This window comes from Mustela erminea, chromosome 1 (genome assembly GCF_009829155.1).
Source record: "Mustela erminea isolate mMusErm1 chromosome 1, mMusErm1.Pri, whole genome shotgun sequence".
Classification (NCBI taxonomy): domain Eukaryota; kingdom Metazoa; phylum Chordata; class Mammalia; order Carnivora; family Mustelidae; genus Mustela; species Mustela erminea.
Window position 1 is genome coordinate 19,417,930 of NC_045614.1, and position 27,108 is coordinate 19,445,037.

Here is a 27,108-nt window from a genome sequence, read left to right on the forward strand (position 1 = left end):
TCTCTCAAGGTGGACATCCTTGTCACCCTAGAAATTTCCTTCGGGCCCCCTTCTGTTCTTCTCACCCCTCCTCCAGAGACAACAGCTGTTCCAACTTTTCTCCACCATAGAGGGGTTGTGCTTCTTCTAGGGCTTCGTAGAAACATGCTCTTCTGGATAAGGCTTCTTGCCCTCAGCATAGCATTTTTTAAGGGTCGTCTATGTGGACAAGTCTTGAGAAGCCTGACTGAGGAGAGGCGAGAGCCCGGGCTATAGACAGGAGAGGGTTCTGGGAGGCAGAAGACAATGGCACTGAATTGTGAGAGAGGCAAGGGATGCCTTGGGGTGTGGGGGAGGCAGTGTGCTTGAAGGAGTGGGGCCCCCAAGGAGGCAGGTCCAGATCCTGAGTGTGGAGGAGGCAGACCTGTTGTGTGGCTGCTCTTGAAGACATGGGCAGCAGGCCAGTGGTTTAAGCCAGAAGGCAGGGGAGGGGTGCAGGGAGGGATGGGGGCAGAAGAAATTGAGCCAGCCATTGTGGTTGGGGGTGAATGAGTTAGTTAGCCAGGCAGCTAGGGGGGCCCAGGAGAAGTTGGGACAGACGTTAATTGGCAGTGGAGCCCGTTTGCCTGGTACCCATTTATCTGTGTGGGTAGAGGCCCAGAGAAAGGGGTATGTGGTTGCATCTAGTTCCGAAGCTGACATAGGTCAGAGTGACTGCATGCTGACCATAGATTGAGCTGGGCAGGAAAAGATGTGAAGGCAGAGGCTCGGTGGTATCCCCATGAGGCCCAAGGACCGCTACAGTGGGGAGGCCCAGGAAATGACCTAGAAGGCTGGAGGAGGACAGGTACAGGGTGATTTTAGAGGAGATGGTTTGGGGTGATAATGGGTGTGAAGGCGAGGCCGGGGGATGGGCTGAGTCAGTGCGGTGACTGCCATCCACTCTGACGGTGGCAGTCGGTTCAGTGGGAGCCTGGGAGACAAGGGCCACCGGGCTTTTGGAGAACTAGTGGCTGTGATGGTGGAGCCTGGAAGGCAACAGCAGCTAGGAGGGGAGAAGGATGGGGAAGCTAAGGGCTAAGCCCCAGGGGTCCCAGGGATTTTAAAGGGAGGGTGAGTGGTTACCACATTCTGAAGTCCAGAGAGTACGGTTTCTCCTGGACAGGGGGATGGAGGACCAAGAAATGTGTGTGTGTGTGTGTGTGTGTGTGTGTGTAGGGAGTTTGGGGAGCCAGGTTGGTCAGGAAAGGATGTTTCACAGGGCACAGTGGAAGGCCTAGGAGGGAGGAGAGGCTCTCTAGGGGAGGCTGGGAAGAGTTGGACCCAGAGGTGGGAAGCCAGGTGTTTGTAGAGATCAGCAAGGGGATGGATTCTTTCCGTTTCATGGAGCTCCAGGCCAGTGAGGACTCCCGGCCTCCAGGAACTTTTAGATTCAGCCTCCTCTCCACAAATCCTGGCCTCACGTGCTGGGCAGTTTCTTGGGGCCTCCCTGATGGGCCATGTCTGGCTGATTCATTCATTCAACTCGGCATTCATATGCCCCACCCTTTGCGACCCTGTGGCTCCTGCCTGCCTCTAAGCCTGTGGGCAGCCAGCTGCGGGATGGGGCAGAGGGTATGTCCAGTGCTGGGGGGAGAGTAAGGGGGTAGGCCAGCCCTGACTCCCTACTCTGGAGCACCATTGGTCCAGGGGCCGCAGTGGGACAGGTGGCCTCTGTTGAGGCCTGGCAAGTGACTCACAGCCCAGAAGAGAGTGGAGAGCCATGCTGGCCGGTGGGACCCTCCCAGGAACCAGCAGGGGAGGCTTGTTTTTAAGCTGTTTCTGAACTGTTTGAACTTGTACCGAAATGGAAAAAAGCATGAATGCTGCGGCATCAGGCATGTCCGCACAGATCGATCTGACCACCCAATGCCCTCTTTCCCGGGGAGGGCTGGGCCTCAGAGGCAAAGCGCCGCTCTCTGCAGGAAGGCAGGCTAAGGGATGTCTGCAGCCCTCCTTCTTCCTTGCTGGTGGGGAGGCAGGAGGGGAGAGTGGAAAGAGAATCTATTGCTGCTGAGAGCCCTCAGAACCTCCAGGCAGCCTCGGAGGCGACCGTGAGGCAGGCTCTACCTCGGGAGCAGAAGCACATTTCCTGGGCAGCTTCCTTTTGGGCTATATATGGCAAGTGAGCCTGGGCCCCTGTCTTTGGGCCTGGAACACAGGGTGGCAAGTCTCAGTACCACCAGTGTCCCTGTGGGAGAGATGTAGAAGCCTCTCCCCCAGAGGGCCCCCACTCCCCTCTCTGCCCCAGAGCCCTGGGGAGGAGCCGTGGGGAGCGGCCAAAGCAGACAGATCATGGCTGGCTGTTCCTTCAACCTGTGGTTCAGATCCCTCAGCCTGGTCCCCAGGCCTCTAGATCCTGGGTGGGCCGTGCCACCTTGGCCGCCCTTCCATCCACTGAACAGTTTGAGTAAGGGAACATCTAAGAAAGGCTCTTCTTGGGATGAAAGTCCCTTCAGAGCCAGAGCCCAGGAGGCCCTGCCTTTTTGAATTCCTAGCAGGCTCCTGGCTGGGCAGGCAGCAGCTCTCTGTGGGAAGTCACTTTCCTGTAGCGTCTGCTTCTCCCAGTTCCAAAGCAGCTCATACCCTGCACACCACACCGAGCCTCCCTACTGCTGGTCGGGCCCTGACCGGGTTGGGGTGCGCAGGTGTCCATACCTCTGAGATGGCAGGATGAGCTTCCTTGCTGGCAAGAAGGGTTAACCTGACAGAAGCTAGTGTCTGGCAGGGCCATTCACCTCAGGGTAGCCCTGGGAAGTCCCCTTGGCTTACCTCTGGCTCTTGGGACACGAGTTCTGTGACTGGTGGCCTGCTCCTCTCCTGGCCCTGCCAGGTCAGGCCCATGGAGGGACTAGACAGCAAGACTCTAAGAGAGATTTCCTGTCACGCTAGTAGAAGGCCGTTCCCGTGATTCTGGTGGGCAGCTGGATGGGAGGGTGCCAAGTAGCCACAGACGCTGGTACAGATGAAGAAGGCTTTCACTGCTGCTGGTCCCAGGGCTGAGGAGTGTGCCACGGGCCCAGCCGTGTATGCCCAGCCGAGGTGGGCAAGTGGGCTGGCAGGTGTGGGGAGGAAGAGGCTAAGGCTGAGCTCCTCAGACCCAGCTCCTGACAATCTGTGAGGGAGGCCAACGGAAGTTTTGCTGGGTTCAGAGAGCTCCTCTCCCAGTGTCCTCCTTGGGAGGCCTTCCCTCCCAAGGCTCCGTGCGGGGCCTGTCTGCCGGGCTTGAGCATGGGTGGGGCCCGGCAAGGGTGTGGTCAAGGCTCCTCACCGTCTAGAAGAGGCTGGATAGAAATAGCTGTGCCCATCTGGGCTATGAGTCACCGAGGGGCGTTTTAGCTGTTTCTTGGAGAGGTTCTATTTTAGGTGAGTGCCTGTGACAGCCTGGGTGACGGAGGCTGGGTAAGGGAAGGTTCTGGTGGTGAGTGCAGGAGCTTCAGTCCATGCCCTTATTCAACCCTGTCCAGGACCTGAAGGAGGGTCACTCTGAAGTCCCAGGATAAGGAGCTTTACCTTCCAGATCCCTCTTCTCAGAAAGTCCCAGAGCGTGCTGTGCAGGTGCACGAGAGCTACAGAGCCTAGGGTGTACCTGGGCACCCACTACAGGAACTGAGTCTGGCTGCTGCCCTGGGGGCAGTGCCTGGGCCTCCCCTCAGGAGGGTAATCCCCTCCAAGGCTCCCTCTGAGGGTGAGTGGAAATAGCTTGCCCCTGGGAGCTCCCACTTTGATGGGAGTGAGGCCTCCCTAGCCAAGCGGGATGCAAATTATTTCCTCTGAGGCTTTCTCTGTCCAAATGTGCACAGAGCTGCCTTGGGTCTCCAAAAACATCTAGGTGAGTTGACAGTTTCCAGCGGGGGCAGATGGCTTCGTATCCCAGTTTCTTTTCTTTTCTTTTTTTTTTAAAGATTATTTATTTATTTATTTGACAGAGAGAGATCACAAGTAGGCAGAGAGGCAGGCAGAGAGAGAGAGAGGAGGAAGCAGGCTCCCCGCCGAGCAGAGAGCCCGATGCGGGACTCGATCCCAGGACCCTGAGATCATGACCTGAGCCGAAGGCAGCGGCCTAACCCACTGAGCCACCCAGGCGCCCTTGTATCCCAGTTTCTGAGGCATCACTCTTCTTAGTGTTTCTGGAACTGGGGTTGGTCTTGGAGGGCTCGGCCAGTGTTTTGCAGTGGGGACTTCTACCCCATGTCTTGACCTGCATGAGGCTGCTGGTCTTTGGAAGAAGCAGGAAGGCAGAAGGCACCAGGCTGTGGCTCAGGAGCTGGGCCAGGCTGGCCGGGCTCATTTCACCCACAACACCGCTTCCTCGCCCGTTACCCACAAGAGCATGTGGTTAAATTGTATCAGACCTTGATTTTCTCTACTGTGAAGACCAAAGGCAAGGCTGCCTGTAAACGGGCCATGTGTGGTGCTGGGCATGAGAGAATGCTCGCCAGACTGTGGTGTTCTCCCCGCCTCCGTGGCCGCTCTTGCACTGGCGGGGCAAGATAGCCAGGGCCGGGTTCCCCCACTGCCAAATCAGCCAAAGCAGCAGCTGCGTGGCCCTGTGGCCTCAAGGCGGAGAGCAGGACAGCAGGCACCCCTGAGGCTGGACAGAAGCGGCTTTTTGCTCAGGAACCAGATGGGACCTTTCCCTGGTGACTGCTCCCCCGCCCCCTCCCGCCCCGCCCCCCGGTGCTTTTGAAGGCTCTGGTTACAAGTGAAGATGGGGCAACCTTGGCCTTGGGCCTCAGGTCTGGTTGAAAAGGAGGAGCCTCCTCACGGGGGCCCTGAATCTCCAATCTCACAGCTTGGGCTTCGTGAGAACTGTGCCCCCTATTAATAGGGTGTTGGCATTGATCCCACTACAAGCCTCTCTGGAATGAGCCCTGCTCTGTGCCACACACACTGTCCTGAGAGCACCTCAACGCGCGCTCACGAGCTGGGTGGGGCGACAGGAGACCGCCCAGAGAAACACAGCAGTAGATACTTCGGGAAAGAACGAGCACTGTGACGAGAGTAAACTGGGTGATTAGCTACAGTGTGCCTGGGTGGTCTGTCCCATTGCGTTGCCAGAGAGGGCCCTGAGGGGGAGACCTGAGGTCTGTGCAGCTAGCCAGCCTGGGGACAGAGAAAACTCTGAGCTTAGAGGACTCCTGGGCCGAGCAGGAGGCCCAGGGTCTCTGGGGTGAGACTGCTAAGCAGGGGTGGTAGGGAAGGAGGCCGGAGAGAGGGATGGGCTGGGGCGTGGGCCATGGGATATCCCATGACAGGCATGGTGGGACTCCACTAAGGGATTTGAGCCCCTAAGTGATATGCTCTGATCCATACGTAGATTTCTTTTGACAGAAAAAAAATATCATTGGTTCATGTAACTGGAAGTCCAGGGCTAGACTTAAGGCATAGCTGAAGCCAGGGAATGAAACAAAGTCATCAGATTTGCCCCCCTTCTCCTCACCTTGTCTCCACTTCTTCTTTTTTTTTTTTTTTTTTTAAGATTTTCTTTATTTATTTGACAGAGATCACAAGTAGGCAGAGAGGCAGGCAGAGAGAGAGGAGGAAGCAGGCTCCCCCTGAGCAGAGAACCCAATTCGGGGCTCAATCCCAGGACCCCGGGACCATGACCTAAGCCAAAAGCAGAGGCCTCAACCCACTGAGCCACCCAGGCGCCCCTCATTTCTACTTCTGAGTCTATTGATGTCATCCTTAGCATCTCCCCAGATGCTGGGAAAGAAGGCTATTGACTGACCTACACCCATGTTCTCTGAGTAATCCCGAAGGCAAAAAGACTCCCTCTCCCCTGGTGTTCATTTACCAAGTAACATGGATCAGTCCTGTTTTCAGGGTCACACAGCCAGGCCCGAAGTCCTTGCTGAAAGTGGTGATTGGCCCAAGCCAAGTCTCGCACTCACTTTACTCGGCAAGGCGTGGATGCAGAGAGGAAAGTCCGTGTCCCTCACAGGAATAGCAACACATGCTTGTTTGTTCTAGAGGCACAGATTATCCCATTTTCTTAAAAAATGTGTCTCGCTTAAGGAAAAAAAAAAAAAAAAGTCTTTTTCATTCTATTTACATCATCACTGACATGGCCTTACTTCGCTTTCCAGATTGTCCGCATCCATCTTGTGCCTTCTGCAATGCTCCAAGCTCCTCTAGGACAGGGGCCATGCTTTCATTTATTTTCTGTGCCTCCCTCTCCCTCCTGTTACTCTTATTTTCTCTATTCATCCTGCAGGTTTTTAATTGAACATCGATTGCCTTCCAGGCACTGTACTAAGGCCCTCCTTTCCGTCCTGGTTTATGTTTTAAAAGATTAGGCTGACTGCTGTGTGGATATGGCCCAAAGAGGGCAACAGGGGAAGGAGAGAGACCAATTGGAGGCTTTGGAGGGTATCATTGGTGGGGGAGGCCGTGGGGATGGAATGATGTACACAGATCAGACGTACAGCCTGCGGGCAGTGGGGGAGACCCCTGCACAGGGGGATCCGGCAGGCAGCAGATTGGTGTTTGGGGGGTGGGGAGTGTGGGACTGCCCGTGTTCTGCTCCAGGCACCTGGCAGCTCCCAGGGGTAGGGGCCGTGCCCTCGGTCCCTTTGGCCCAGAAACATCTGAGCTGGCCTTGTCGCTCCTGCCTGCGCTTGGAGCTGGTCCTGGCTGCTGTGGGATCTAAGCGGTGGGTACCACCAGTCCTGACCACCCTGTTGACCCTGATGCTTCCTCCTCAGGTGAAGGAGTGGCTCTGTCTGAACTGCCAGATGCAGCGGGCTCTGGGGATGGACATGACCACGGCGCCTCGCTCCAAGAGCCAGCAGCAGCTGCACTCCCCAGCCCTCTCTCCTGCCCAGTCCCCAGCCAAACAGCCCCTGGGGAAGCCAGAGCAAGAGAGATCGCAGGGCCCAGGGGGACCACAGCCTGGCCCCCGCCAGGCTGAGACAGCCAGGGCCACCTCAGTGCCGGGGCCTGCCCAAGCAGCTGCCCCTCCGGAGGTGGGGAGGGCGTCTCCTCAGCCCCCTCTTCCTGTCAAGCCTTCAACAGCAGAGCCCAGGCCACCGGCAGGAGAGGCCCTGGCCAAAAGTGCCACCACAGTACCCTCGGGGCCTGGTGCTGCTGAGCAGACCCAGGAGGGCCTCACTGGGAAGCTCTTTGGCCTCGGCGCGTCCCTGCTGACCCAGGCAAGTACCCTCATGTCTGTGCAGCCTGAGGCTGAACCCCAGGGCCAGGCTGCCCCCAGCAAAGGGCCACCCAAGATCGTCTTCAGTGATGCCAGCAAGGAGGCTGGCCCGAGACCCCCAGGCTCAGGGCCTGGGCCTGGGCCAGCACCTGGAGCCAAAACTGAGCCTGGAGCTAGAACAGGTCCTGGGCCAGGGCCTGCAGCCCTGGCAAGAACTGGGGGAACAACCAGTCCAAAGCATGGCAGAGCGGAACACCAGGCGGCCACCAAGGCTACTGCCAAGCCAAAGACCACGCCGAAGGAAAGGGCCACCTGCCCACTGTGCCAAGCTGAGCTCAACGTGGGCAGCAAGGGCCCAGCCAACTACAACACCTGTACCACCTGCAAGCTCCAGGTGTGCAACCTGTGTGGCTTCAACCCAACGCCCCACCTGGTAGAGGTAAGACAGCGGGACCAAGCGTGTGCCCTTGGGCCTTGGTGAGGGGCCAGGACCTGGAGTGATGGGGGGCACAGGAGGCCTGGGAGCCAGAGAGGGCTGTTGAGAACTGGGTCTTCAGCCACTGCAAGGCTGTCCCGACATGGCCACAGGGGGCGTATGCTCCCTTTTCTGTCCCTGCCCCCGGCTTGTTGTTCCACTCAGAAAACTGACTGGCTCAGGGAACGGGGGAAGGGTGCCTGCTGCTTCTGGCCAGCTGACCAGTGTCCTGGGGCCCATCCCAGGGGTCAACAGGCTTGGGAGGCCGTGAAGTGGTCGCTCCATTCCCAGCTCTCATGGGCTTGGCCTGATGAAAGATGCTAATTTCCCCTGCTCAGGTGGGAAGAGCCTGAGGTCCCGTCCTGCCCTCAGTCTGTGACCCACCCAGGGCACTGAAGGGCTGTTAGGCAGAGGGCTGTGCCCCGTTGCCTTGGCTCCAGCCCAGCCAGGAGGGATCCGCCCTCCATCGCCTCTTCTGAGGTCCCAGATGTTGGTGTCCGCTTGTCAAAGCCATCGTATTTGGGCCACATACTTTCCTTTGGCTGGGCCTGGTTCTCCCTGGCGCTGCTTGTGAGGATGCTCAGAGACGTTCTTCTTACCCATAGGGAAGTTTGAGGGAGTTCTGAGGCTGGGGCCTGTCTTCCTCCAGTCCTTGGTCCCAGGAAGGGCTCTGGGCACTGTGTAGAGCTGGATGGACAAGAACAGGAGGCCCAGTGTTCTCTCAAAGCTTTGAGCCCAGCCTAGCTGGCTCAGAAGGTGCAGAGGTTCCTGGGCAGAGCTGGACAAGCCTGGACCTGGAGGCTGCTGCTTCTCCTCCCCTCATTCACTCTGCCCTACGGGGACAAGATGAGCGATTGGCTCATCTTGACAGGTGGCTGCGTCCCCAACTGTGTCCCCTCAGGAGATGGTCAAGCCAAAGCCTTTCTTCCTGCATGTAGGCAGCCGCCTGTGCCCTTGGGCTCCTAGGCTGAGGCATGTGTGGTCCATGGTGGGGCAGGAGAGCCTTGGCAGCTTGTTCTGACTTGCTTTGGGTCAGGCCTCCACTGGAGCAACCCACGGTGATAGGGAAGACTGCTTTGACTGTCATAGGCCATATTTCCCAACACGCAGAAAGAAGCAACTCTAATGAAGACAAGTGACCTCCTCAGATGATGACCATGTGGCCCTCCGGGCCCCATATACTACCACGCTTTAAGCCCTAAATCCAATAGCTCACTGGAGGACAGCTGGCCTGGCTAGCTGGGGTGGGGAGGTGGCACCCAGGGGCCACCCAGGGGAGCCAGAGGAGCTCCCATCTGGAGATTGCCAGGCACATAGCACTGCCACCTGATGCTGGGCACCCTGGCACACCAAGATGCTAAGGGACTGTGAGTCCCCTTATCCCAGAGAGACCTCCTGGCCCACATGTCCTCATGCAGCAGGACGTGCACAGAGGAAAGGGGAAAACTGCCTCTGCCCAGGAGTGTAACATTCCTGACAGCTCCGTTCAGCAGCCCCTGGGCCAGGCCAGGGGGAGGGCTGGTTGTGCCTGAGCATGTCTCAGTCACAGGCTGACTCCGGGTGAGCACCTGGCTTCTGATCCGAGCCGCTCACCAGCTGCTTGGGTGTCCCCTTCCCGGACTCTGGAGCTTCTCCTTCTTGATAGCCCATGTCGCCCCCTGCCCCAGGTTATTTTTCCAGGGGAAATTTCAGAGGGAAAAGGGATCTAGTTCTACTGCTTTCTTCTTTGTGTGCTCTGGATTCCCTGTCTAGAAAGAAGGTAAAAGGTTTTACGGCTCCGAGATGTTGAGGAAAATTGTCGTGCGTGTCCTGCTGTCTCCATGTCCTGTGCCACTGCCACCTCCTTGGCCAGAACCACCCTTGCCCCCCCGAAGCATCTGATAGGTTCCATGAGCCTGACAGGGGAGGTGCTGGGGGTTCTGGTCCTAGCTTCTCCCCACTGCAAGGCCACTGCTTTCTTGCCTTTTGCTCCAAACAACAGTCAGGGTAGCCCAGCTTCTCTGACTCCTTTCTCCTCATGGCTCTGCTTGGTTTTCTTTTCTTTCTTTTTTTTGTTTTTTGTTTTTTGTTTTTTGTTTAGTAGGCTCCATGCCCAGCGTGGAGCCCAATGCAGGGCTTGAACTCATGACCTTGAGATTGTGACCTGAGCTGAGACCAAGAGTCAGACACATCACCACCTGAGCTGTGCAGGCGCCCCATGGCCCTGCTTGTTAATGCTGCTCTCCAAGGCACTCCTGGGGAAGGGATGGGTGGGCAGCCATGATGCCTGCCTCCCAGGGTTCCCACCAGCATTGTTTCTTTTCTTCACTACAACAAGGCCACGGGCCGTCTTTGATCTCCCCTCAGCAAATGGCCACTTGACATTCAGAGAAGTTGTGTGCCTCCCTATGACCTACATTGTGTGTTTTTGGTTAGAGGCTCCTGATTTCTCAGCAGGTGTCCTGGACACATTGAGCCTTGGGAGTGAGGTGGCAGGCCAGCAGGTAGGGGTGGGTCTGCCCTGGCTATGTCTCCCACACCTGGCTCACGGAGGCTGGCCTGCCAGGCTTGGGATGACTGTGCTGTCTCTGGGCTGAGTGTGAGGCAGAGGGACCGGTGTCTGCATGTAGGCCCAGAGCTTGAGGGAGGGATGGACCAGGGAAGCCCCACAACCAGCTCCCCACCGGCCTATGAGACTGGCTCTGGCTCCACCCGAGACCAGAGCCGACTCTCCGGGCTGTCATGTTGGGAATTTTCTTCAACATCTCGGAGCTGTAAAACCTTTTACCTTCTTTCTAGACAGGAAGTCCAGACCACACAACGAAGGAAGCAGTTGAACTAGATCCCTTTTCCCTCTGAAATTTCCTCTGGGGGAAAAAAAATAACCATAGTGCTATTTAGTGAGTCATTTCATAATTAAGAGTTGTTGATTCCAAATTTTTTACCTATTTATCTTTCTGAAGGATAATAGTACCCTCTGGCTTAATTTTTAATTGGCTTTCAGTTAAAAATAGAGTTTGTGAAGAAATTAGTGGAATTGGAAATGTTATAGTAACACCACCAGTTTCTGATCTTACTATAATTGCCAAAATACCAGCCATGCCCTTGAGAAGTCGGGCCTCCCTGGGCAAAGGGCCTGGCGCCTGTGATAAGCAGGGCTGGCCTGGGCTCACGTGAGGCAGGGCTGAGGCGAGGGTGTCGGGCGAGAGGCCAGCAGCTGCCTCCGGGAACTGTGATCTCAGGAGGCCTATCTCCTCCCCATGGCATGGAGGTTTCTGGGAGAACCAGTGGAGACACCATACTTCACATACTTAGGCAAGGCTGAGCACACAGTCAGGAAATTGGAACCAGAGTGTCCTGAAGACAGTCTATGTGCAGGGAAGGAGTCCCCGTCGGCCCCCAACCCTCTGGGTGTGAATCAACCCTGTGGCCAGTGCAAGACCCTGGTCTCATGAGGGAGGCCCCATGGGAATGGACACGAGGAGAGCACAGCCCTGCCAGGAAGGCGCCCCCTAGGGATGTCAGGGAGGGGAGAGGCCCAGATAGGAGAAGCTTAAGCCTGTCCGGACACAGGGAGGGGCGGGGTAGCAGCATCAGGAGAACAGTAGCACTGGGGATGGTCATGCCCGTAGTCCGGAGGCTGAGTCTTGGGCTCTTTACGTCTGGGCACCCCTTCTCTGGGTTTCTTGCCTGCTGCCTGTTGTCTGGCAGTGAGACTGGGGATGGGGATACGCTGGGCCCCGCAGCCGTCTGGGCGGGGGGGTGTCACTGTAATCAGACTGACATGGGCCAGCTCCACATACCCAGATTGTGTCCTGTGGGGTCATTCAGACCATGGCAGCAGGTGCAAGGAGGGTGCCCAACGTCCACTGCCACCTCACCAGGCAACACTGGCCCTTGAGGCACAGTAGCCAGTGGTCCTGGAAGACAGCAGGCTCGTCGGCCTGTGGGGTATGCCACGAACTCTCAGACAACTTGCTTCCCCTTCCTCACCCTGACCCCACCTCCCACCATGAAGTGGTGATTACCCTGGGGGCTACCTTCCTGCCCCCAGAAAGGAACTGGGCAGAGGGAGACAAGGGGCTAGTGGCCATCAAGCCTCCCACTGTTCATTCCCAGGACCCGGGTCATCCCCTGCCCACTTGCCAAGGGGGACAGGCAAAGGAGAAGCAGGCAGCAGCTCCCTGAAGGCTGGAGCTGGGTGGCGCTGGGACAGAAGAGTATAGGAGAAGGTGTGCAAGTGAACAAATGAATGAGGGGATAGACCCTAAAGGGGAGAGTGAATGAACACATGAATGAGTGGAATAATGGAATGAATGGGTAGGGCAGAGCGGGGCGGGTATGCTGTAGGGGGCAGAGATGAGAGCGGAGTGAGAAAAGAAATCAGGACCTCTGTTCCAAGGCACAGAGCTTCCCCATGGCCTACCTCTTACCCCATCCCCATTTCCCGGAAGACTCAGGTCTGGGGCCAGGGCTCCTCAGGCCCCTCCTGTCCCCAGCGCTCTGCACCCAGAGAGCTGCTGCAGGGCCTCCAGCAGTCAGGTCGGGTGTTTATTTTTAGCCCTTACCTCCCATGCCTCCCCCTGCATGCCTTCCCTCCCTTCCCAGCTGACTGCTACAGCAGAGCCAGGAGCAACAGGGCCAACTGGGCAGCCCCTCCTGTAGGCTGGCGGCCTCCGTGAATAGCATGGGAAAGAACAAAACCCTGGGGAGCGTGTGACCACAAAGGCCGTGCTCTGCTGAGGGCTGTGCCTCTGGGCTTAGGTGAGCAGGCTGTGCTCTGAGCCCCTGGCGTGAGGTCTGTCTCCTCCATTCAGACCATCCTTCCAAGGTGCCCTTGCCTCACTGGGGACTGTTGCGTCTGGGGCAGGGTCTGCAGGCCAGTAGGGGCCAGAGGTTGCAAAGCCACCAGGGTGAGCCAGGGCAGATGACCCAATCTCGAGAGGCCTAGCCTGGAATGGCCTTGTGCAGGGACCCAGAGTGGAATCAGGACAGTGTTGCCATAGGCCGCACCCATTTCCCCCGGTCTGGCCCAGATCCTAACCCCACCTTGCTGATCCTGGGGCTTTTCTCATTTCCAGAATTCGCTTGGCCTCTGCCTATACCCCTCTTACCTTGCCAGGGTCTCTCTGTCCTCTCACAGTCCTCTGATCCAAGGGGATTTCCACTGTGTCCCCAGCGGATGTCAGAGGCACATGGGCAGAATTTCCAGGCTCAGGCTCTGTGCTCTTCCGTGCCCTGTCTCTCTCAGGGCCTGGGCTCAGCCTGTGTAGGATTCTCCCCAGACACCCCTAGGGGTGACCAAGCCAAGTGATTCCAACACCCATTGCTTCCTAGGGGTTTGTGTCAGGGTACAGAGAGGATCAGATAAGGTGCCCAGGGGTCAGTAGTGGGGTGAAGGCCGGCCCTGCAGAGAACAGGGTGAGTACACGTAGGACTTGTGAAGGGTCACCTTCCATCGCTGGGTCTCTCTGCTCAGAACCCATGCAGGGGATGGGGCCTCAGGGCAGAGTTGCAGCTCCAATCCAGGGAACGATCTCAAGGCCCAGAGCAACAAGGCCGTGGAGCAGGCCTATCCCTCAACACACACCAGGGGCCTCCCACCTGCGTGGCCTGGCCTCTGCTGGGGCCCAGGCCAGAGATATGATATGTAGCCCTGTGGGCAGGAAACTAGGGAAGAATGATTGACGTGGCCTCTGCCACAGTGGCCTGAGGATGCCAGGCTGAGGGCAGGCACTCGGGGGGCACCATGCTTCCAAGGATCTGCCAGCTGGGCTAGGATCTGACATGGGCTCGGGGCAGTGTGTGAGGTCAGGGTACTGAGGCTGCTTGCCCACTTTGGGCTGGCGAGGGTCAAGGGCCACCTCCCTGCCCTGTCTCCTGGCTCTGTGGTCCCGTGGTTCTGTGTCTTGTGGTTCTCCTTAATGGCCCAGCCTAGTGGCCATGCTGCTGGTGGGAGCCTAAGTGTCTGGCCACGTGGGATGAGCACCAGCAGGAAGGTCAGAGCCTCCACGTCTCTGCTCCCTCCTCTAGGGCAAGAGCAGGCACAGGCATGTGGTTACTCTCTCTCCTACCTCACCCCTCTCTGGGCCATGACAGGGCCTCCAGTCTTGGCAAGAAGGAGTCCTGACTCTGGAGGAAGTTTTTGGGAGACATGGCCCTATCAGCCTCTGACTGGCTACAGAAATCACCCCCTTAGGGCCTGGGACGCTCAGACCTCACCCCTGTGCAGACAGCTGGAGCTGGGGGAATCAGACTGCGTTTCTGGCGTTCTAGGAACTTTACCACTCATATCTGTGTCACACTTGGATGACCTGTTTGGGGCTGTGGACTCCAGAAACGCTTCGGGCCAGCAACCTCAGTGTCCGTCTTTGTCCTGGCTGCTTCTCCAGCCCCCAGCCCTGAGCCTGACAGAGGGGATGACCCTGAGGGTGGTGGACGGATGGCTGAGGGTTTGGTCCCCACACAGCTCTGGAGGAAGCAGGGCCCCTGGCCTGAGTGTGGGCATACACAGTCCCCAACGGGGGACTAACCCTGAGCCCTGTGGGCAGGAGTAGGCTTCCACTTGAGGGTCTTTGCTGACCTTGGACAGGGAGACTTGGGCTTGGGGGGGTGTGGGCAGAGGGACTTACTTAGCCCCATCCTTCCAGCGGGGCTTCTTCCAGACAACCTCCCCTGGCCCCAGGAGTCTGCAGCCCTTACTTGGGAAGGGTATGGGGGAGGATGGGATCTGGGGCCACTCCTGGTTTCAGGGTCTCTGGACTGTTGGACTCTGCACCAGCTCCCCCTCTTCCCCAGACTCACATGCTGCCTATAGCCTTCCCTCCCCGGCTGGTCTCCTTTTCTGGCCAACTGAGAAAGCTCTCTAGGGGGTGAGGAAAGGACCCCTCTTCTTGGTTTATCATTTGAACTCTGAAGGATGGTGAGGTCTGTCATGTGGGGTCTTTTTCTCCTTGTGCCTTCGGGGTCATGCTTTAGAAGATGTTCTCTAGCTTACGGTTACAGAAATAGTCATGGAAACATTCTTTGAGTACTTAAGGGTCTTTGTGATTTTCATCAACCCCTTCCCTTTCCATGTCCTTACAGAAAACCGAGTGGCTCTGTCTGAACTGCCAAACTAAGCGGCTGCTGGAGGGCAGCCTGGGGGAGCCGACCCCCCTGCCGCTGCCCGCCTCCCAACAGCCCCCCGCAGGGGCCCCTCTCCGGGCGACGGGAGCAGCCCCTCCGAAGCAGAAAGGACCACAAGGACCAGGCCAGCCATCAGGCCCCCTGCCTGCCAAGGCCAGTCCCCTGTCCACCAAGGCCAGCCCCCAGGCCAAGCCCGTCAGGGCTTCTGAACCCGGCAAGACCCTGAGCAGTGCCCAGGAAAAGAAGACAGGAATCCCAGCTAAAGCCGAGCCTGGGCCGAAACCCCCTTCAGAGACTACCGTGCCCCCTGGGACTCCCAAAGGAAAGACGGTGCCCCGGAGGACTGAACCTGCCACCCCTGTTGTCAAGGCCGTTCCAGAAGCCCCCAAGGCTGGGGAGTCAGAGGTCAGTCCCACTCACTTCCTGGAGACCCTGGCTCTCAGGTGGTCTAGTCTAGGGAAAGGCTTGGTTCTCTGGGATGTAGGCCTGGTGCAGGCCCCTTGGGGCCATGGAGGAGGTAAGGGAGGCCTGGATGAAACCCTGTTGGGCCTGGAGCCTGTGAGTTCTAGGCTAGTCCTGTGTCTGACACATAGTTGAATGCTCTGGTGGGTTTTGCTACCATTCAACCTCATAGTGTTGCTCTTTGAGAACCTACGACTGCTTGGGGTTCCCAAGGCCAGACACATGGAGGATGGTGGGCCATGGTGCCCAGGGAGTTGGAGGGCCCCTTCCTCGGTTGGACAGAGAGGGCCGGGCTTCCCCAGTGAGCTATCTGCTGCAGTGAGTCAAGAGTCTGCTTCTCACCCTGCTGCAGGAGCTGGCGGGCAAGCCGTACTCTCAGGACCTGTCTCGGAGCCCACAGAGCCTCAGCGACACAGGCTACTCCTCGGATGGCGTCTCCAGCTCCCAGAGCGAGATCACAGGTGTCGTACAGCAGGAGGTGGAGCAGCTGGACAGCGCAGGGGTGACGGGGCCTCGCCCGCCCAGCCCCTCCGAGCTCCACAAGGTGGGCAGCAGCATGCGGCCCTCACTGGAGGCCCAGGGCCCAGCACCCCGGGCCGAGCCGAGCAAGCCGCCCAGGAGCAGTGGTGGTGAGCAGAAGCGGAGGCCCCACTCCTTGTCCATCATGCCGGAGGCCTATGACTCGGATGAAGAGCTGGAGGAAATCCTGGAGGAGGAGGAGGAAGACTCCCTGGAGTGGGGGCCCCAGAGGGAGCAGCCGGACACAGCCGAGTCCTCGGACGACTTTGGCAGCCAGCTGAGACACGACTACGTGGAGGACAGCAGTGAGGGTGGCTTGTCCCCTCTCCCACCCCAGCCCCCAGCCCGGGCAGCAGAGCTGACTGACGAGGAGTTCATGCGACGGCAGATCCTGGAGATGAGCGCGGAGGAAGACAACCTGGAGGAGGAAGACTCCGCCCCCTCTGGGCGTGGCCCGGCCAAACACACCGCCCAGAAGGGCGGCCCCAGGCCGCGGCCCGAGCCCAGCCAAGACCAGGGGGCTCCACCGAAGAGGCGGCTGCCGCACAACGCCACGACGGGCTACGAGGAGCTGCTCTCTGAGGAAGGCCCAGCGGAGGCCGGGGATGGCACTGCGGCTCTGCAGGGTGGGCTCCGCCGCTTCAAGACCATCGAGCTCAACAGCACGGGCAGCTACGCCCACGAGCTGGACCTGGGCCAGGGCCCCGACCCTGGCTTGGAGCGGGAGCCCGAGCTGGAGATGGAGAGCCTGACGGGCTCGCCCGAGGACCGCTCCCGCGGGGAGCACTCCTCCACGCTGCCGGCCTCCACGCCCAGCTACACTTCGGGCACCTCTCCCACCTCCCTGTCCTCGCTGGAGGAGGACAGCGACAGCAGCCCCAGCCGCCGGCAGCGGCTGGAGGAAGCCAAGCAGCAGCGCAAGGCCCGGCATCGCTCCCACGGGCCCCTGCTGCCCACCATCGAGGACTCCTCGGAGGAGGAGGAGCTGCGGGAGGAGGAGGAGCTCCTGCGGGAGCAGGAGAAGATGCGGGAGGTGGAGCAGCAGCGCATCCGCAGCACGGCCCGAAAGACCCGGCGGGACAAGGAGGAGCTGCGGGCCCAGCGGCGGCGTGAGCGCTCCAAGACTCCCCCGAGCAACCTGTCCCCCATCGAGGACGCCTCCCCGACGGAGGAGCTGAGGCAGGCGGCGGAGATGGAGGAGCTCCATCGCTCCTCCTGCTCCGAGTACTCGCCCTCCCCCTCCCTCGACTCAGAGGCCGAAGCCCTGGACGGCGGCCCCACCCGGCTCTACAAGTCGGGCAGCGAGTACAACCTGCCCACCTTCATGTCCCTCTACTCGCCAACGGAGGCGCCCGCAGGCAGCTCGGCCCCTCCCAGCTCTGGCCGGCCCCTCAAGAGCGCAGAAGAGGCCTACGAGGAGATGATGCGCAAGGCGGAGCTGCTCCAGAGACAACAGGGGCAGGTGGCAGGCGGCCCCTCCCAGCCTGGCGGCCCGCGGAGCCAGGGCACCTTTGAGTACCAGGACACCCCTGACCAAGACTATGGCCGCGCGGCACAGCCTGCCTCGGAGGGCCCCGCGGCCAGCCTGGGGGCAGCCGTGTACGAGGAGATCCTGCAGACATCGCAGAGCATTGCCCGCATGCGGCAGGCCTCCTCCCGGGACCTGGCCTTTGCAGAGGACAAGAAGAAGGAGAAGCAGTTTCTGAATGCCGAGAGCGCATACATGGACCCGATGAAGCAAAATGGTGGGCCGCTCACCCCTGGCACCAGCCCCACCCAGCTCGCGGCCCCTGTGTCCTTCTCCGGCTCCACCTCCTCAGACAGTGGTGGTGGCCGAGTCATTCCTGATGTCCGTGTGACTCAGCATTTTGCAAAGGAGCCTCAGGACCCCCTTAAGCTTCACAGCTCCCCTGCGTCCCCCAGCTCTGCCTCTAAGGAGGTAGGCGTGTCCTTCTCCCAGGGCCCTGGAGCCCCAGCCACCTCGGCCATGGCTCCTTGTCTAGCTGGCCTGCCACGAGGTTATATGACTCCCACCTCCCCAGCAGGCTCTGAGCGCAGTCCTTCACCATCTTCTGTAGGCCACAGCTATGGACAGAGCCCAACCACTGCCAACTACGGGTCCCAAACTGAGGAGCTACCCCAGGCCCTCAGCGGCCCCACCATCAGTGGACGGGCTGTCAGAGACAAGTCCCTGAGTGTGAGTGATGGGGAGGGCGGCCCCCACAAGGCCTCCCGGGGGTATTCCTACTTCACCGGCTCCAGCCCACCTCTCTCTCCATCTTCTCCCTCAGAGAGTCCCACATTCTCCCCTGGCAAGCTGGGGCCAAGGGCCACAGCCGAGTTCTCTACACAGACGCCAAGCCCGACCCCCGCCTCAGACATGCCTCGGACCCCTGGGGCCCCAAGTCCGGCACCCATGGTGGCTCAGGGCACACAAACGCCACACCGACCCAGCACCCCTCACCTGGTCTGGCAGCAGTCCTCTCAGGAGGCCCCCGTTATGGTCATCACTCTGGCATCAGATGCCTCCAGCCAGACCAGGATGGTGCATGCCAGTGCCTCCACCTCCCCAGTCTGTTCACCCACTGACACCCAGCCCACCGCCCACAGCTACAGCCAGACGACACCTCCAAGTGCGTCCCAGCAGCCCCCAGAGCCACCTGGGCCACCCGGCTTCCCACGGGCACCCAGTGCTGGTACGGAGGGGCCCTTGGCAGTATATGGCTGGGGTGCCCTCCCTGCTGAGAACATCTCCTTGTGCCGGATCTCGTCTGTCCCCGGGACGTCTAGGGTGGAGCCAGGCCCCCGGCCTCCGGGCAGTGCTGTGGTAGATCTCCGCACAGCTGTCAAGCCCACGCCCATCATCCTTACTGACCAGGGCATGGACCTGACCTCTCTTGCCGTGGAAGCAAGGAAGTATGGGCTTGCCTTGGATCCAATCCCAGGACGGCAATCAACTGCCGTGCAGCCTTTGGTCATCAACCTCAACGCTCAGGAGCAGACCCATGCCTTCCTCAGCACCTCCACCACCGTGAGCATCACCATGGCCTCATCTGTGCTCATGGCTCAGCAAAAGCAGCCTGTGGTCTATGGAGACCCCTTTCAGAGCCGGCTTGACTTTGGCCAGGGTGCGGGCAGCCCCGTATGTCTGGCCCAGGTCAAGCAGGTAGAACAGGCTGTCCAGACGGCCCCATACCGAGGCGGGCCCCGTGGAAGACCTAGGGAGGCCAAGTTTGCCAGGTATAACCTGCCCAACCAGGTAGCACCTCTGGCCAGAAGGGACGTTTTAATCACTCAGATGGGCACTGCCCAGAGTGTTGGCCTCAAGTCAGGTCCCATGCCAGAGCCTGGCACTGACCCCCACCGGGCTGCCCCCGCAGAGCTGCGGTCACACGCTCTGCCCGGTGCCAGGAAGCCGCACACAGTGGTGGTGCAGATGGGAGAGGGTGCGGCAGGCACTGTGACCACACTGCTCCCCGAGGAGCCTGCAGGTGCCCTGGACCTGACTGGGATGAGGCCTGAGAGCCAGATGGCATGCTGTGACATGGTCTACAAGTTCCCCTTTGGCAGTAGCTGCACAGGCACCTTCCACCCCACCCCCAGTGCCCCTGAGAAGAGTGTGGCTGACATCGCCCCACCTGGCCAGAGCAGCGGCCCCTTCTACAGTCCCCGGGACCCAGAGCCTCCTGAGCCCCCCACCTACCGGGCACAGGGGGTAGCGGGGCCTGGGCCCCATGAGGAGCAGAGGCCCTACCCACAGGGCCTCCACGGCAGGCTCTACTCCTCCATGTCTGACACCAATCTGGCTGAGGCGGGCCTCAACTACCATGCACACAGAATGGGGCAGCTCTTCCCAGGCCCCGGACGAGACTCCGCTGTGGACCTCAGCTCGCTGAAGCATTCCTACAGCCTGGGCTTTGTGGATGGACGCTACCTGGGGCAGGGCTTGCAGTACGGCTCGTACACAGACCTGCGTCATCCCACAGATGTTCTGACTCACCCACTTCCTATGCGCCGCTACAGTTCGGTGTCGAACATCTACTCAGACCACAGGTATGGCCCGCGGGGAGATGCCGCTGGCTTCCAGGAGGCTAGCCTGGCCCAGTACAGTGCCACCACTGCCCGCGAGATCAGCCGCATGTGTGCGGCCCTCAACTCCATGGACCAGTATGGAGGGCGGCATGGCGGTGGTGGCGGCGGTGGCCCTGACCTCATGCAGTATCAGCCCCAGCCCGGGCCTGGGCTCAGCGCCCCGCAGGGTCTGGCTCCCCTCAGACCCGGCCTTCTTGGGAACCCCACCTTCCCGGAGGGCCACCCAAGTCCTGGGAGCCTGGCCCAGTATCGGCCTGCGGTAGGCCAGGGAACGGCAGTCAGACAGCTGCTGCCGTCCACAGCCACCGTGCGTGCCGCCGACGGCATGATCTACTCAACTATCAACACTCCAATTGCTGCAACACTGCCCATAACCACCCAGCCCGCCTCAGTCCTGCGGCCCATGGTGCGCCGTGGCATGTATAGGCCTTACGTGTCTGGCGGAGTCACCGCTGTGCCGCTCACCAGCCTGACACGCATGCCTGTGATCGCCCCCCGGATACCTCTTGGGCCCACCGGGGTGTACCGATATCCCGCACCAAGCAGATTCCCTGCTGCTTCCAGTGTTCCACCTGCTGAGGGGCCTGTCTACCTGGGGAAACCCGCGGCTGCCAAGGCCCCAGGGGCTGGGGGCACACCCAGGCCAGAGCTTCCTGCAGGGGTGGCTCGGGAAGAGCCCCTTTCCACGGCCACCCCAGCCGCCGCCAAGGAGGCCCTTGCAGCCCCAGCCCCAGCTCCGGCCCCGCTGGCCACCCAGAAGCCACCTGGAGATGCTGCTCTGGGGGGCGGCATTGGGGCCCCCAGCCGGCCTGGGCTGGAGAAAGAGGACGCTGCGCAGGAAGAGCGGCAGCGGAAGCAGCAGGAGCAGCTACTCCAGCTGGAGCGCGAGCGCGTGGAGTTGGAGAAGCTGCGGCAGCTGCGGCTGCAGGAGGAGCTGGAGCGGGAGCGCGTGGAGCTGCAGCGGCACCGCGAGGAAGAGCAGCTGCTGGTGCAGCGGGAGCTGCAGGAGCTGCAGACCATCAAGCACCACGTGCTGCAGCAGCAACAGGAGGAGCGGCAGGCTCAGTTTGCGCTGCAGCGGGAGCAGCTGGCCCAGCAGCGCCTGCAGCTGGAGCAGATCCAGCAGCTGCAGCAGCAGCTGCAGCAGCAGCTAGAGGAGCAGAAGCAGCGGCAGAAGGCCCCCTTCCCCGTCGCCTGCGAGGCACCGGGCCGGGGGCCTCCCCCCGCGGCCCCGGAGCTGGCTCAGAATGGCCAGTACTGGCCGCCTCTGAGCCACACAGCCTTCATCGCCGTGGCAGGGCCAGAGGGGCCCGGGCTGCATCGGGGCCTCCCCAGCTCCGCCTCGGACATGTCGCTGCAGACTGAGGAGCCATGGGAGGCGGGCCGCGGCGGCATCAAGAAGCGGCACTCTATGCCTCGCCTGCGGGATGCCTGCGAGCAGGAGTCGGGCCCTGAGCCCTGCACGGTCAGGAGGATCGCGGACAGCAGTGTGCAGACGGACGACGAGGAGGGGGAGGGCCGCTACCTCTTGACCCGGCGGCGCCGGGCGCGGCGGAGCGCCGACTGCAGCGTGCAGACGGACGATGAGGACAGCGCTGAGTGGGAGCAGCCCGTGCGCCGCCGGCGGTCCCGACTTTCCCGCCACTCGGACTCAGGCTCGGACAGCAAGCATGATGCTGCTGCCTCGCCATCCCCTGCGGCTGCCACCGCCAGGGCCATGAGCAGCGTGGGCATCCAGACCATCAGTGACTGCTCCGTGCAGACGGAGCCCGACCAGCTGCCCAGGGTCTCTCCGGCCATCCACATCACGGCTGCGACCGACCCCAAGGTGGAGATCGTACGGTACATCTCGGCGCCGGAGAAGACTGGGCGCGGGGAGAGCCTGGCCTGCCAGACAGAGCCCGAGGGGCAGCCCCAGGGTGTGGCTGGGCCCCAGCTTGTAGGGCCGACCGCCATCAGCCCCTACCTGCCCGGCATCCAGATCGTCGCCCCAGGGCCCCTGGGCAGATTTGAAAAAAAGAAGCCGGATCCCCTGGAGATTGGCTACCAGGCCCAGCTGCCCCCAGAGTCCTTGTCACAGCTCGTGAGCCGCCAGCCTCCCAAGTCCCCCCAGGTCCTCTACTCACCGGTCTCACCCTTGTCCCCCCACCGGCTCCTGGACACCTCCTTTGCTTCCAGTGAGAGGCTGAACAAGGCTCACGTGAGTCCCCAGAAGCACTTCACGGCTGACAGTGCTCTCCGCCAGCAGACGCTGCCTCGCCCCATGAAGACCCTGCAGCGGTCCTTGTCCGACCCTAAGCCCCTCAGCCCCACCGCCGAGGAGTCTGCCAAAGAGAGGTTCTCCCTCTACCAGCACCAGGGGGGACTGGGTAGCCAGGTATGGGCACAGGGGCTGGTCCAGGGTGGGACAGGGGTCTCTGTCTAGCCTGAGGGCCCCACAGGGAGGGGTATCTCCCCGGGCTGGGGGGGGAATGGTGGAGTCACCTCCAGCTCCAGAGGCCCAGAGGAAGGAGTTGAGGATGAGGACTGGACCTTCCTCAGTGCACACCTTGTGGAGTGGGTAGCCCGGCAAAGACAGCTAGGTGGGCAAATACACACTCACGCCCTGCCCCCATAGCCACCCATCCAGACGCCACTGGAAACCTCAGCCTTCCCTCAGCCCTCCCTCTTCACAGCCGTACCTGGTCCAGCCCCTAGCACCTCCCTCCCCAGACCGGGCCCCTCCCATTCCTCCCAGTGGAGGAGTAGCTGCTCCTCCACTGTGGATGTGGCCTTAGAAAATCAGCAACACTGACCCAGCCGGGCTGCTCCCTACTACCCAGCCCTGTCCTGGCTGTCACGGCCCCACAGGAAGCCCAAGCCCCGGGCCTGGCCTTCAATGTCTTTCCCAAGAGGCTGCAGCGTGCTCTTGGTCTTCTCTTGTCCCCTGCCCCTCTATGACCCTCAGTAAATCTGCTTACACTCCTGTCTGCTCCTCTAGGCAGGGATCCCTGCAGCATGAACCTACCGCTGCCTATGGCTTTAGTTGCCAAAGAGTGCCCTGCGACTGGGCGAGGTGCCCTGTTGCCGACTGCCATGCAGGGGGAGATGGGAGATGCAAGGGCCTAATGCCAAGGATTTGGGGTGCCAGGCTAAGGAACATGGGGTTTTTTTTTGTAGGCCTTGGAGCCTCTGCAGCTTTCAGGCAGGTGAGAGAGGGCAAGATGGGTATTTTTTTTTTTTAAATAAGATTTTATCTATTTATTTGAGAAAGAGAGTGGGGGGGGGTAGGTGCAGAGGGAGAGGGCGAAGCAGACTCCTCACTGAGCAGGGAGCCCTCTGTGGGGCTCCATCCCAGGATCCCGAGATCAAGACCTGAGTCGAAGGCAGATGCTTAACCGACTGAATGAACCACTCAGGTGCCCCAAGATGGGTATTTCAGAAAGCTTCCCGGGCAGAATGTGGGCAGATGGGCTGAAAGACCGCACGATGGCCCTGGGGGAAAAGGGTGGAACTGGAGGCATCAGTGAGATATGTCTACCTGTGTCCTGGGTGTGATGCAGAGGAGAGGGTGGGGCCTTGAGGTGGCATCCTGGAGGGGATGAGCTTAGGTAGTAGAGAGCCCTGGGGTGTGCAGGCCAGAGAGCATGGTGATGGAATCAGGTGTCAGGGTGTCTCACCCTTGTGGTGCCCCACCATGATGGGCACTCGTGATGTGCAACCAAAATAAAAAAACGTGAACAATAGAGTGAAGAGTTCAAAAAGTAAAATTTATAGGGGCGCCTGGGAGGCTGAGTCAGTTAATCGTCCCAACTGTTGATCTCAGCTCAGGTCTTGATCTCAGGGTTGTGAGTACAAGCCCCACAGTGGGTTCCATGTCCAAAGTGAAATTTATTTCTTTATTCATTTTTAAAGATTTTATTTATTTATTTGGCAGAGAGAGAGAACACAAGCAGAGGGAACAGCAGGCAGAGGGAGAGGGAGAAGCAGGCTCCCCAGTGAGCAGGAAGCCCAACATGGAGCTTGATCCCAGGACCTTGGGATCATGACCTGAGCCAAAGGCAGACACTTAACTAACTGAGCTACCCAGGCTCCCCATGAAATTTATTGTTAGAGGCCTACCCATTGTTCTAAGTTCTGGGACACACTATCATTTCCTTTATGATGACATGTGAGAGTGGGTCGGAGATTTTTATGTAGTTTCTTGGCAAGGTGAAAAGCAAGAAGCTTAATGTCAGGCCCTGGTGTATTTTGGGGACTTGGGTGGTTCATGAAAACACAAAGGCCTGGGGCACTCTGGGAAGGCTCAGAGCTAGAGATAGAGACAAAGGCCCCAGTGTAAACTTTCCAGCGACGTGGACCTTCAGGCAATGTGGAACATCAGGGCAGGCAAGGAGAGCTGGAGGGTGAGGGGACAGCAGCATTAAGGAGCCTGGACCAGGAAGCCATGCAGCCAGAGATAGAGCCAGAGAGGCCCTAAAGGGGAGCTGGTAGCCCCAGAGAGTGGGGGGCTCATGGGAATGTGGAAGGAACTGGGGACCAGGCAGAGAGAATAGTGCAGAGGGTTTGGCAGGTGGTGGCACAGGGCAGCTAGTTGGATGGGTCATTTAGAAGAGAAGTCCGGCAGGAGGCAGGAAAAGACCCAGCGCCTACAGTAACTGACATACAGTCAGCATGTGCCCCTTCCCATGATCCTCTAGGGAGCCTGCTGGGCACCCAGGAGCCACTCCATTTTTGTCCATGGCCCTCCACTTGCCCTTGGTCCCCACCGGCTGCTATACCTAACCCCAGAGTCAGACTGTACCCTCCTCGCCCTAGGACACTCCGTGGGAGACAGAGAGTGGCCAGCCCACAGGACACCAGGGCAGGGATTCTCAGAGCCTCTGCGTGCTAGAGGTTCTCAGAGGCAGGCCAGTCCTAGAGACCAGCACAGAGGGGCACCTGGTCCCCCCTTCCCCTGCTGCTGCCCAAAGTGCTGGGAGGGAGAAGGGCTGTGAAAGGATCGCAGGACAGCGGTGATCTCCACCAGTGCGGGGACAGGGCCGGCCTCAAGGCTGCCTGGTGAATCAGAGCACCCACTGTATGGGGACAAGCCTCTGCCCCAACCCAAGCCAGGGCTCTTCCACCTTTTGCCCCACCAAGTCACCCACACCTTGGGTCTCAGTGCTGCCCGCCCTTCCCTCTGTCTCAGGTGTCGGCGCTGCCACCCAACGGCCTGGTCCGCAAGGTGAAGCGGACACTGCCCAGCCCCCCTCCAGAGGAGGCTCACCTGCCCTTGGCTGGCCAGGCCCCCCCACAGCTGTATGCAGCCAGCCTGCTGCAGCACGGGCTGGCGGGGCCCACCGCTGTCCCTGCCACCAAGGCCAGCCTGCTCCGGGAGCTGGACCGGGACCTGCGGCTGGTGGAGCATGAGTCCACCAAGCTGCGCAAGAAGCAAGCAGAGCTGGATGAGGAGGAGAAGGAGATCGACGCCAAGCTCAAGTACCTGGAGCTGGGCATCACGCAGCGGAAAGAGTCTCTGGCCAAAGACCGGGGTGGCCGTGACTACCCACCCTTGCGTGGGCTCGGCGAGCATCGTGACTACTTGTCGGACAGCGAGCTCAACCAGCTGCGGCTCCAGGGCTGTGCCACTCCCGCCGGCCAGTATGCAGACTTCCCTGTCACTGCCGCTGCTCCTGCCACCCCTTCTGGCCCCACTGCCTTCCAACAGCCCCGGTTCCCACCGGCCCCGCAGTATCCTGCAGGCAGTGGTGGGCCAACTCAGAATGGATTCCCGGCCCACCAAGCACCCACCTACGCTGGCAGCACATACCCAGCACCTGCTTTTCCTCCCGGCACCAGCTATCCAGCTGAGCCTGGCCTGCCGGGCCAACAGCCTTTCCGTCCCACAGGCCATTACACAGCCCAAACACCCATGCCAACCACACAGAGCGCTCTTTTCTCGGTCCCCGCTGACAGCCGCGCCCCCCACCAGAAGCCACGCCAGACATCACTAGCTGACTTGGAACAGAAGGTGCCCACTAACTATGAGGTGATCGCCAGCCCTGTCGTGGCCATGTCTTCAGCCCCGTCTGAAACCAGCTATAGCAGCCCAGCAGTCAGCAGCAGCTATGAGCAAGGCAAAGCTGCTGAGCTGCCCCGGGCCGGTGACCGTAGCAGCGTAAGCCTGAGCTCAGCCTCCACCTACCCCGCTGACTCCCATTACACCAGCCTGGAGCAGAATGTCCCTCGGAACTACGTGATGATTGACGACATCAGTGAGCTGACCAAGGACAGCACCTCCACTGCCCCTGAGAGCCAGCGACTGGAGCCCCTGGGGCCGAGCAGCGGCGGGCGTCCTGGGAAAGAGCCCGCAGAACCGGGCCTCCTGGAGGGGCCTGTCCTGCCCTGCTGCTACACCAGAGGAGAGGAAGAATCCGAGGAGGACTCTTATGACCCCCGTGGGAAGAGCAGCCACCACCGGAGTATGGAGACCAATGGCCGACCAACCAGCACCCACTACTATGGTGACAGCGACTACAGACACGGGACTCGAGCGGAGAAGTATGGTCCAGGCCCCATGGGGCCCAAGCATCCGTCCAAGAGCCTGGCACCAGCGGCCATCTCCTCAAAGCGCAGCAAGCACCGGAAGCAGGGCATGGAGCAAAAGATCTCCAAGTTCTCCCCTATCGAAGAGGCCAAGGACGTGGAGTCAGATCTGGCCTCCTACCCCTCCCCTGCTGTCAGCAGCAGCCTGGCCTCTCGGGGCAGGAAGTTCCAGGACGAAATCACCTACGGGCTCAAGAAGAACGTGTATGAGCAGCAGAGGTACTATGGGATGTCCAGCCGGGACCCAGTGGAGGAGGATGACCGCATGTATGGAGGGAGCAGCCGGTCCCGGGGGGCCTCTGCATACAGTGGGGAGAAGCTGTCCAGCCATGACTTCGGTGGCCGGGGCAAAGGATATGAGCGGGAACGGGAAGCAGTGGAACGACTCCAAAAAGCGGGCCCCAAGCCCTCATCCCTGAGCATGGCCCACGGCCGGGCCCGGCCTCCCATGCGGAGCCAGACCTCTGAAGAGGAGAGCCCCGTCAGCCCCCTGGGGCGGCCCCGCCCTGCCGGCGGCACGCTTCCTCCTGGGGACAGCTGCCCACAGTTCTGCTCCAGCCACTCCATGCCTGACGTCCAGGAGCACGTCAAGGACGGGCCTCGGGCCCACATGTATAAGCGTGAGGAGGGCTACATCCTGGACGACTCGCACTGCGTAGTTTCCGACAGCGAAGGTAATGGCAGCCAGGGGTGATTTCCGCAGCCGCTCAGC

The 27,108-nt window shown here is 60.3% G+C and overlaps 1 protein-coding gene across 3 annotated transcripts in view; it reads left to right on the forward strand.

Annotated features, from left to right (window-relative positions):
* The window catches only part of BSN (bassoon presynaptic cytomatrix protein), a 96,320-nt gene that overhangs the window by 60,025 nt on the left and 9,187 nt on the right, over nucleotides 1-27,108 (forward strand). For all 3 annotated transcript variants that reach the window (XM_032319825.1, XM_032319835.1, XM_032319844.1), the window contains 4 exons: nucleotides 6,729-7,613; nucleotides 14,715-15,161; nucleotides 15,571-22,206; nucleotides 25,000-27,070. In XM_032319825.1, coding sequence (XP_032175716.1) covers nucleotides 6,729-7,613; nucleotides 14,715-15,161; nucleotides 15,571-22,206; nucleotides 25,000-27,070 — 10,039 coding nt within the window. The remainder of the gene's footprint in view (nucleotides 1-6,728; nucleotides 7,614-14,714; nucleotides 15,162-15,570; nucleotides 22,207-24,999; nucleotides 27,071-27,108) is intronic.